The sequence below is a fragment of the Engraulis encrasicolus genome, chromosome 18, assembly GCF_034702125.1.
Source record: "Engraulis encrasicolus isolate BLACKSEA-1 chromosome 18, IST_EnEncr_1.0, whole genome shotgun sequence".
Taxonomy (NCBI): domain Eukaryota; kingdom Metazoa; phylum Chordata; class Actinopteri; order Clupeiformes; family Engraulidae; genus Engraulis; species Engraulis encrasicolus.
Genome location: NC_085874.1, coordinates 40,896,046 through 40,907,404, shown reverse-complemented (window position 1 = coordinate 40,907,404; position 11,359 = coordinate 40,896,046). Strand labels below are relative to the sequence as shown.

The 11,359-nt window shown below is 41.9% G+C and overlaps 1 protein-coding gene across 1 annotated transcript in view; it reads right to left on the bottom strand.

The window, feature by feature from the left end:
• Positions 1–7,908: 7,908 nt before the first annotated feature.
• The window catches only part of LOC134468246 (glial fibrillary acidic protein-like), a 6,954-nt gene continuing 3,503 nt past the window's right edge, over positions 7,909–11,359 (bottom strand). Inside the window, exons 7-10 of the mRNA XM_063222189.1 lie at positions 10,237–10,347; positions 9,248–9,358; positions 8,616–8,740; positions 7,909–8,305 (exon numbers count right to left, since the gene is read on the bottom strand). Coding sequence (XP_063078259.1) covers positions 7,909–8,305; positions 8,616–8,740; positions 9,248–9,358; positions 10,237–10,347 — 744 coding nt within the window. The remainder of the gene's footprint in view (positions 8,306–8,615; positions 8,741–9,247; positions 9,359–10,236; positions 10,348–11,359) is intronic.

Sequence of the window (11,359 nt, the reverse complement as noted above, 5' to 3'; positions counted from 1 at the left end):
GATGACTCCCTGAGGTTGGTAGCTCTTGTGTTCAATGCTGTTTGTGGATGGCACTACTATTGTCTCTCCACAGAGCACCTTATATACTCTAACCACAATTCTCGCCCAGCCCATCGGGCGTACAAGCATGGAGGAATCTTGTACCTCAACACTGCAGGAGAGCCAGAGTGCCCCCCTCATCTCACAGCTTCCCGTGAAGAAGGTTAAATATAGTGGGGTGAGGACAGGAGAGAGGTAGTCTTGGCCCCTGATCGAAGGACAAGCGCAACTCCATTATCATATATGTATCACATTGGCATGAGTTTTGTGACCTGAACAACACCAGTCAAGTAGGCCGACATCATTATTCCTATTTAAAGGGGCTCTATGTAGGATCAAAAGTTTAATTAATCACTGTCCCGAGTCAGCCGACACTTATTTGAGTCATTAGTAAGTGAACACTCTCGTGACCACGGTTCGCTGTCAGAGAACCCCAAATATTACTTTAGATAGAACAGTCCGATACAAGAGTCGTGGGAAACACTTCTCATACGAAATTCAGATTTGTATCAACTATTGGCATTCTGTGATGAAAAACGTTCTCACAACAAGCTTATTGTTTTTTACAGCATTTTAACAGGACGGTGTAGATTTTGAGACAGGCATTCCACAAACTATGTCATCCTACATTGTGCCCCTTTAAGATGTTGTCATCTGCAAACTTAGACGTGATATATTCAGCTGCATTCCCATTCATCAGGGTTTCCCAAACTGGGGTGCGTGCACCCCTGAGGGTGTGTGGCCTGTCACAAGGGGGAGCGGGAGCTGAATTGAACAATGGGGCATAATGTGGGTTTTTATACAGCATTAATGAACATTAAGTAGTTTTTAATTGTATGGTGAATTGTATGCTGGAAAAAAACATCAGGTCTATTAAATGAGGATTACCCAAATGACACTGTATTTGTGTAGTGAAGCCATACTTGAATTACCATCAGCACACCAAAATATTCCCTTAGGGGGTGCGCGAACAGCATTGAAATGTACAAGGGGGTGCGCAAGGAAAAAAAGTTTGGGAACTGCTGCCATACAGTACATGTTATAGCTCACAGGGCTACTTATATGAGTATCGTAGTATTTCTCAACAGAGGCTCTAGAGCATTGGCAGGCTTATGGGTGGCCGTTGGCAGGCTTATGATGAGGTCAAGAGGATGTTGGGAGGCTTATGATGAGGTCAATTGGACGTTTATTTAAAAAAGGTTGAGAACCACTGGTGTATACCAGCACTTTTCTTTTCTTCACGCAAAAACGGCTTACTTAACATCCGGCCTTTTAAGATGAATGCCACTGGTGGTGTAATTTAAGTAACTTTTGTGCCTTTATTTTATTTATTTTATTCATGGACCCCTTGAGATGGACCCTGATCGTGGAAAAAAAAGAGGGGAAAACCAAAGAACACCTGACGAAGGACCGTGATGACAGAGCGGGGATGGGGCTGTCCTGGAATGAAGCATAGGATAAAGCACGAGAGGGTTCAGTGTCAGTGTATGATTGCGTCCTTATATCCCAGCTGGGACGAAGAGAATAAGTGAGGAAGTAAGTTGTGCCTTTATTGACAGGAGAGTCTAGATTATGATAGGACGTAATTCACGTTGACAAAGCAGCACCCCCTCTTTACCAACGGCTACCCTGAACACCACCAAGTAGGCCAGGACAACGGGATGTCAACATTATACATCTTCTAAACAAAGAACAAACACCCTCACTATTAGTATCCCTTGATGCAGAGAAAGCATTTGACCGTTTAGAATTTGGTTTCCTTTTTTTAGTACTAGAACATTTTAATTTGGGTCAGAACTTCATTGGATATCATTGGACTTTATTGGATTAAAGCCATTTATGACTCCCCCAGTTCCAGTGTATATACCAATAGTGTAGTCAGCTCCTCTGCAACTAGGAAGAGGTACCAGGCAAGGCTGCCCTTATTGCGTGCTGAGGGTGAAACTCGCCATTATTCTGTGTTTGCACTGTTGTGAGGGATATTGCCAAATAAGATAAGGCGAGACCTTTTTTTTTTGCAATATTATGTCCACAAAAATAAGATGACTGCACTGCTTAACAGACTCATTGTTTGTAAAAGGTTTCTTCTGTTTTGACAAGGTGCCTCATCGATAGTGCTTGCGTCTGACAACAAACGCAAACTTTTCTTTCAAGGAAGTAAAAAGGAATTCCTCATCCCATTCTTGATGGACATTTTATGCTTTCTGCTTAATCTCTGTCACACTTGCAACAGTATTGGCCACGCGAGTCTCTCGCCATGGTGACGGCGCTCAGAGACTTAAGCAACAGGAGGGTTTTTTTAAAGGAAGAAAGACAAGAACCCTGTGACACGATCAGAACGGAATACAGACGCAAATATGAATGCCAATCAGACTGCTACCATAGTAATTTAATTTCTGTAGGCTATAGCTTGATCGTCCAATTTCTTTCCTCCTGCCCCAAGATCGACCAAGAAAGCCTCATTGCGATCGATGGGTTGGTTACCCCTGCTTTAAGTGGACTACCGTATGCGCGGTTATTTCACTTTGTTATTTGTCTTGCTAATTTTATTTGTTGGCTTGGATTTTTCTTGAGATGTGACCACCTAGGAGAGAAAAATACTCATCATCATATTTTAGCTGATTGAATTTGACGAGCCGCATATGGCCCCCCGTGCCTTATATTTGACACCCCTGTTCTAATAACGCCTTCACGGACTTGGGAGCTCTTGAGACAGCTGACAACACTGCTGATGAGACAATCAAGTTCTGGGCTTTGGCGCATGAACAACACAGATCCTGGAACAATCTGGAATCATGCATGTTTTGATTTGGTCCTCTTATCTCTTTTTTTCACCTCCACATCCACAACATATAATTTCAGCGTAAGTAGGCTAAATGAAGCAGTCAGAGACCAGCATTACTGACATATGTGTGAAGCATGGCGTAAATTAGATCTTTCTTTAATCAAGATAAGATTTACCGATTTCACTCAAAATTCCGACCACACCACTAGAGGGAGGCGAAAGTAAATGTGCTAAGAGCACAAAGGTTTGTTAAGCAGGATAGAGACGGGATTCATGTGTAACATTTGCAATGGTTTATTTTACAATTGCTTTATGATATTACAAAATATTTGAGCATGAAATAAAACAACAAAGGACTACTTCAGGGACAGAAGCAGGGCAACTCACGCATACAAACACACATTCACACACACTGACGACCAAGCAAAGCAGCAACCCGCGGCAGACAGCCCACCGTGGGAGATCAGGCACCTGCGCAAGAAATAAATGGGAAATACATAACTAAATGGAAACAATGTAATTATGAGTAACCTCTTTGGCGGAGGTAGTCATTTAAGGGGAAAGGGGCGACCACATACTGAGATCGACGAGGCAAGGCATATCTTCAGCAGCAGCAGCGAAAGAGGCACATAGTGGCATGCAACCCAATTCCTAACAAAATAGTTTCACAACCAATTTTGCAGCCGTTTCGCTCTGAGTGTGTCCTCTATTCTGCTCTCCCTACTTTGAGTTCATTCAGGAGAGCATTGCCCCGTCCGTCACAGCATCTGATTGGTTTGGCACACGGAATACAATCAACAAGGATGCGAACGGTTTAAAGGCGGCCGCGGCATGCACGTTGGGGGCGGGGTGGATACTGTTTCAAGGTGGCGGCATTTAGCTCTAGCTCACCATATTACCCACAGCAGAATGACACCTCACTGAAACGGATGTTCACAAAGTAATCTCAGAATAGTGTACATTAAATTTTAAACCCCTACATGGAAGGGGTCCTACACGAGAGGTGGACTGAGAGCCATGGTCAATGAGGACCAAATGCAACGTGTTTGCGTTTGTTCCTGAGGCTAATTATTTGTTAGCGCTTGCGAGCCTGCTAGCTAGATAGCCTGTCGGCAGAGATTCTAGGAGTGTTATCTTATCCAGTCTCTCTGCTGTCGGTGTGAACGCCTGTCGTTCCGTATACACAGCCCATTAGAACCAACGATGATTGTTCGTAAATGTAATATCCTCACTTTAATAGCATTAGGTTTTGGGCTGTCGCTGCGTTTCAAATATCATGTTACTGGTAGCCAGACAGCTATGCCGTCCTACCGTACCACTAAGTAGATAGCAGGCTTACGCTAGCAAACATGGTGTCAACAACTTTATGAAGCCGTACGCAATGTGACTCAGGCACTTAAGGCACATCAGTGCTCTACTTGTTTAACCAATTAGTTTTATTGTGCGTTGCTGAGCCATTTGACCATTTAAACACGACCGGTGTAATATCAGGGAGCTTATCAGAGAGGTTTTAAGCATGTTGTAAACCGGCTGTGTTATCATTCTCTCGCGCTGGTGATTCGTAGCATTCGGAATGCTTATGCTGCTGCTGACTTAAAAAGAGAAGGCCAGGCACGCGTAGATCGCTTTCCAATATTTCATCCTGATGTCCCCACGTTCTCTGTCCCCCCCCAGAGACAGATAAGCAACCCAGTACAGTCAATTTTAAGGGCACAGACACCCATTATGCTACATGTGCATCTGCAATTGAATGACATTGACAATTGAATGACATGATTTTTCAGCATTAGTGATACTGTTTACATGCCAGTTGCATGCATGGGCGCCATGTTGATGATGCGTGTGTTGCCAAACAAAACGTCAGCTCGGGAACTCGTTGTTATATACTTACACCTGAGATCAACCTCGAGAAATCTCGACCTGACATTGCGTCATCAAATATTCACAGCCACTTTTCCCGAATTAAAGCTCGGTTGTCTTGGGATTCTCAACCTTTTGAACGTGCCATAAACCCCTGTTTCTTGTCTTTGTTGTTCCCTGTTTCTATTTTCATTCAAATATTCTTGAGATTTTTGTAAAATAAACTTGAAAAATGTCTTGTATAACAATGCCTCAAATTGTTTTCTGGAAAGATTCAAATGCTCATACAGTCCCAGGAAAAAGTTTGTACACCCTTTGAAATTTCTTACATTTCTGTCAAAATTGATCATAAAACATGGTCTGATCTTCCCGAAAATCTCAAGAAGGAACAATCAGAGTCTGCTTTAATTAATTCCACCCAAACATTTACATGTTATCATATTTTTATTGGTCATAAGGTCATAACATTCACAGGAGAGCAGGGCATAAGTAAGTACACCTTTGCATTAAGTAGGTTTTAACCCTCAGTTAGTTGCAATATCATCAACCAGACTTGTCCTGTAGTTGCAGATCAGATTAACAAAACAATCTGTTTGTATCTTGTCTCCCTCTTCTTTAGAGAACTGCCTCTCGTCAGCAAGGTTTGTGGGATGTCTGGAGTGCATAGCTTTCTTGACTTCATGCCATATAATCTCTTTTTTTTGTCAGTTCTTTGAATGTATGGGGTTGTCACATTAGGCATGTGTATTTCATTATTTATGAAGCCATTCTAAAGTCGATTTGCTTCTAAAGTATGGTTGTTGTCACACTTCAGGACCCATACTCTTGTGTGCTTCAACTGTGTGACAGACTTCCTCACGTTTTTTTCTGTTTTAAAATATCACAATAAACTTGAGTTCATTTCTTCCACATTGTTCCACTGATAATAGCAAACTGTCAAGGGCCTGAGGCAGCAAGGTAGCCGCATATAATGATGCTTCCGCCACCATACTCAGAAGAGGAGATGTAACCAAGAATAGCTAAAAATGGGATTCATTCTGCCAATCTAAAATTAATGGGGTTTCTGTCCAAAAAAATATTGCTGCACTGAGGTTTGCGAAAAAAAAGCATTTATATGCTTCATAGAATTACTGCGAAATATTCTGTAGACCAACGTTGAAACCAAAGTTTTGAGAATTTGTTCAGGGGAACACACAATGTCATGTTTGGAGGAGAACTGGAGAACCACACCGTCACCAAAACATCATCTCCACCTTCGAGTATGGTGGCGGGAGCATCATTATCTGCGGCTACCTTGTTGCCTCAGGCCCTTTTCAGTTTGCTATTATCAGTGGAACAATGAACTCAGAAGTTTATTGAGATATTTTACAGAAAAAAGTGAGGTAGTCTGTCACACAGTTGAAGCACACAAGAGGATGGGTGCTGAAATGTGACAACAACCCATACTTTAGAAGCAAATTGACTTTAGAATGGCTTCATAATAATGAAATACACATTCTGGAATAGCCCAGTCAAAGCCCTGACAAAAAAACAATTGAGATTATATGGCATGAAGTCAAGAAAGCTATGCACTCCAGACATCCCACAAAACTTGCTGACGAGAGCAGTTTTCTAAAGAAGAGGGAGACAAGATACATCCGATTGTTTTTGTTAATCTGATCTGCAACTACAGGAAACATCTGGTTGAGGTTATTGCGACTAACTTAGGGTTAAAACCTATTGAATGCAAGGGTGTACTTACTTATGCTTGTCCTGTGAATGTTTACATCTTGTGGCCAATGAAAATATGAAAACTTGTAAATGGTTGGGTTGAATTAGTTAAAGCAGACTCTGGTTGTTCCTTCTTGTGACTTCCGGGAAGATCAGACCATGTTTTATGACCAATTTTGACAGAAAGGTAAGAAATTTCAAAGGGTGTACAAACTTTTTCCTGGGACTGTACATAGGTTTTTTATTTAAAAACATTGATGGGCAAGATACTGGCAGCCAACCACGTTAGCTCATTTTTTGACCGACAGCAGTTTCCAACAATCAAAGTTGAACAGTGCGCAGCCAGGGATTGTTTACAAACGCGAAACCCATGTATATTCCCTTCCCAAAACGTGTCTGGACTTGGGCTTCATCCAGCTGTCTATCGTCAAGAATTATACTGTGTAGAGACGCTCCGCTCTGCATATTTTATGTACTGTACTGTATCCACTATTGCACAGTCCATTTTAATGGTTTTCGTACTCAGACAGCATTTCTGTTCTGCTAGTTCTGGTTAGGCTGCTCATAGCCCTTCTGCATGATTTAGCATTAGAATCTGCTCCCGAAATAGTACTCTCACTGCCCTTGTAACCACAGATAATTGGGTGGAGACTGGTTTCACGCCTAGATACAACCCATTTGTCATGAATCCGATACTCTTTTCACACACTGCTCTGAGTCATTATTTTCTGTCAATTCAATCAAATCACAGGAGACAGGACTTTCACTCACTGGTTTGTTTATTTCTTTGCTTGGTGTGCCACAGGAGGGAGGACATGAAGGAGGAAATGGAAGCAGGTCTACGGGTTCAGTTTAAAACGCAAAGGGCCACACAATATGTCAGACAGAGAAACAAGTTAGGTGGGGGTTGGGGGGGGTGCTAGGGGTTGTTGCCATGGATCAAGGTCATTGGATCATCGAAGTCAGAGATGGGTGTGTGTGTGTGTGGGTGGTTGGAGGCGGAGGGTGGGGGGGGTTAACTTGAACGTATGTTCCTTCAAAGATTGTGATCGTTCCCAGAGATTATTAAGGTTCGTTCCTGTGTGTCACTCTGGATCGCGTTCTCATCGGTCTTAACTGTTCTGGGAAAATAAAGGTGGGTTAAACTCATTATATAAATGTATAATAATGTGTTTAAAGTACACCATGAAACATAATGTCAAAATAAACGTTGATTCTGGTTTGAGTGACTAAGCCTACCAAACACTTTTTGTGTTTGTGTGTATGTGTGTGTCTGTGTGTTTGTGTGTGTGTATGCATGTGCTTGCCTATGACTGTGTATATTTGTAAAATCTGAAACACATTGACAAAAAACATAAATGCTCTGATAAGTGACCGAGTCCGCTAAATACATACTTTGTGCGTGCGTGCGTGCCTAAATTAGTATGAGTGTGCAGTCTTCCTGTCGGTGCTCTGACTTGCGCTTTCTGTGTGTGTTAGTGTGTATGTTTGTACCACATGAGCAGGGTCTTCCTCTAGATAATCTCCACGGCCTGCCCCTCAGAGAAGGAAGCGGTGATGGTCTTCACCACGATCTTGGACTCCATCTCCACAGTGGAGGAGGACTCAGACTCGCCGTTCACACCATTTTCCACCTCGCTCACGCCATTGGACACACCGTTCACACCGTTTTCCACCTCGCTAACGCCATTGGACACACCGTTGGTCACGGCTGCCGATTCAAGCTCAGACGCCACGCTAGCAATCCCTTCCGTTGCTAACACGTCACTTGTACTCACAGACACACTTTTCACGGCGGCCTCAGCGCCCATTATGGCTAAGGTGCCACCTGCCATCATGCCAGCGCTGCCCATGAGGGGCAAGCAGCTCACCATGCTGTTCATGCGGCTGTCCTCACCCTCGATCAGTTTCCTGCAGGACACAGTAGATACAAGAGCAGACGTACAGTAAGAGTGTGGCCTTCGTTTTCATTCAGTGTACATAGTCTGAGTCTGAGTGTTGGTTCACATTGACTGCAGAAATGTGGTTAGTTACCAACTATTTTGTGAGTTACCAACTATTGCTGTGAGACAAAATACAAATATTCTGTGTAGGCTCATCAAACTCCCAAAAATAGACCTATTGAGCATCCACTGTAGATTGCTTACAGTATGTGGACCTACAAGTCATTCATCGGATTAGCTACATGAGGTTACAAGGAGGGCATGGAGACATGTCTGACCTGTAGGTTGTGATCTCCATCTCCAAGGACTTCTTAACATTCAGGAGGTCTTCGTATTCCTTCAGTGTCACTGTGATCTTGCTCTTGATGGCACTCAGCTCCTGATTGAAAGTATCAATTCTGGCCTGGGGGACACAAAGTAAGCTATTATTTATATATATTTATTTCAAAGTTGCAAATGGAAGATATAAGTACAAGATACAAGTAATATGTAATCATAAAATTGTGGTATATTGTCTGAAAATAGAAGAAAGATTATGACTATGAATCATAATGTCATTGTATACTACAGTACATAGGTTACTTGTAGTACAATATGGCTAGACTATTCACATTCTAAAACCAAATGTAAAGCTTGTTTATTCTACTCATGTATTATTTTGCCATTTTACTTTTCCCTGTGGAGGAGACAACAACATTTTATACTATTGGCAATTTGTTTTTCACAACACCAGTTCCCACTGAAATTAAATGTACATTTAAAATGGATTATCAGTGCACCTGCAACCATTTAATAGTTTAATTGTGTTCCGAGCACCATCGGTTGTCTGTCCTCCAACAGTTTGGCAATGCGGTTCCTAGCACCATCAGTACTGGTGGTTACCGTGGTGACCCTTGGGGGGAGAGCTTACCTGGAGAGTCTCTTCCTCGTTCCTGTAGCGTTCGGTAGCATCACGCAGCTTTGCCTCCAGAACCTCGCTCCTGGTCCTCAGCCTATCCAGCTCCCCCTGCTTACTACGAATCTAATCACACACACACACACACACACACGCACGCACGCACGCACGCACACACGCACACACGCACACACACACACACACACACACACACACACACACACATACACACACAGTGTATGAGGGCACAGAGAAGATGGCTTAGGCTGAAACATTTGTCTATTTGTTGCGTTATTCTGATAAATAAATACAACAATTACAGATGAAAGCGCAGTTTTTCTTTAAACAAATGTAATGATTACATTTCTTCAAAATATGTTGAATAAAAACATCAGCTAAGCGTGACATGTAAATGGGTGTTTTTGTGAGTTTATTGCTTTCATATGACCGGACGATTTAAGAAGAGGTAAGAAAGCAATGGGAGAAATAGAGATTCTGGACACACCAGACCAGAATCGAACCTGGGTTTCCCATGCAACAGTCAGTTCCCAAGGCACTTGTCTCATGGCAATATCAATGGGTGTTTTTCAAGGTGCACTGTGGTGGCCAGAGCAGGTATAGCAACTATGGTGCTCATTACAACTGTTCTACCTATTGCTAAATATTGTCTTTTCATGAAATATTTACAAAGTAATAAACTAATATAGTGACTCAAGTATGGGAACAGCTACACCTTTCCATGTATGAAAAATGCCATTTTGCCAGTCATAACAAATTCTTAATATTTGATGCTGGTGGTGAAGGTAACATTTGTGAATGGGCAGCATGTATTCTGAAAAATGAAAAAAGGTCGCACCATGCATAGGCCTCTCCACTACACAGACGCGCCTCGGCGCTCTGCCCTCCTCAGTGTGCCGTGCATCATGTATTCTGGAAATAATGTACTTAAAATATTACACAGTGCACCTTTAAAGAGAAGGTCTGTGTTGAGAGCCCTGCCTCACCTCTGCTTTCAGCCCTCTGATCTCCTCTCTGAAGCTGCAGATAGATTCCAAGTGTCTCGTTGACGTCTGCGACATGTCCTGGAATTGAGTCTTGTACGATGCATCCATTTCCTGCCGAGAAATCAAAAAATATCAAATGGCATCCCCATTATTTTAGCTTTTCATGTGAACACTTAAATATTAAATAGCCTACGTACTGAAAATGATTCAACTCAACTCAAATCTCAACTTTAAAAAACATATTAAAAATGACTAAAACAATTAAATATAACATGACAAATTTTAGACATATCAGATCCTCACTTCCCATGGATGTAGCTAAAACATTCATGCATGGTCTCATCTTTTCTCATATCTCATACTGCATCACCTGTTGGGGGCAGGCCAATGAATCTACCAGAAGTCCATTAGTATCACCGTAAACAAGCTTTAAAAAAACACTTCACTACCACCACTGCAACATTTTGAGGAAAAATAATTTATTAAGTTTTGAAAATTTTAGAGAGTTTTCAAGCCTCTGTTTAGTATACAAGATTTTACATGGTCTTGCCCCAGCTTGTTTATCGCAGTTTATATGTCACCGCCCTGCTAGATCCATAAGATCCTCTAGAATTGCATCAGTTAATGATTGTAGTATACCATCCTACCGCACAGCATTCGGGCAGTCCTCTTTCTCCTACAAGGCCACATTAAAATGGAATGCTCTTCCAGGTAACCTGAAGAGCTGTGGCTCTTTCAAGAACTTTAGATTACAACTTAAACATGCACTTAAAGAGACCCACATCTGTAACCATTGACACAAAATGATACCAATGTCTTATGGGAAATGTTTTTATTTTAAAAATATTTGTATATTTTGTTTGGGTGGGTGTGGGTGGTTGTGTGGGTGGGGGTGGGGGGGTGCTGGGGTACAGGGGACATGAGTGATTTGTTTATTGTTTTTATCTGTATTTTCATTTTCTTTTTGACTGCTGCTGTACTTTATTATTCCATTGTATATTATTTAATTTGTAATATCAGGGACTACAGATGAAAACTAGCCCAAGGCTGAATCTGGTGTAATGCATGAAATGGAAACATTTATGTTTTAATTGCACATGGTCCTAATAAACTTGATTGATGA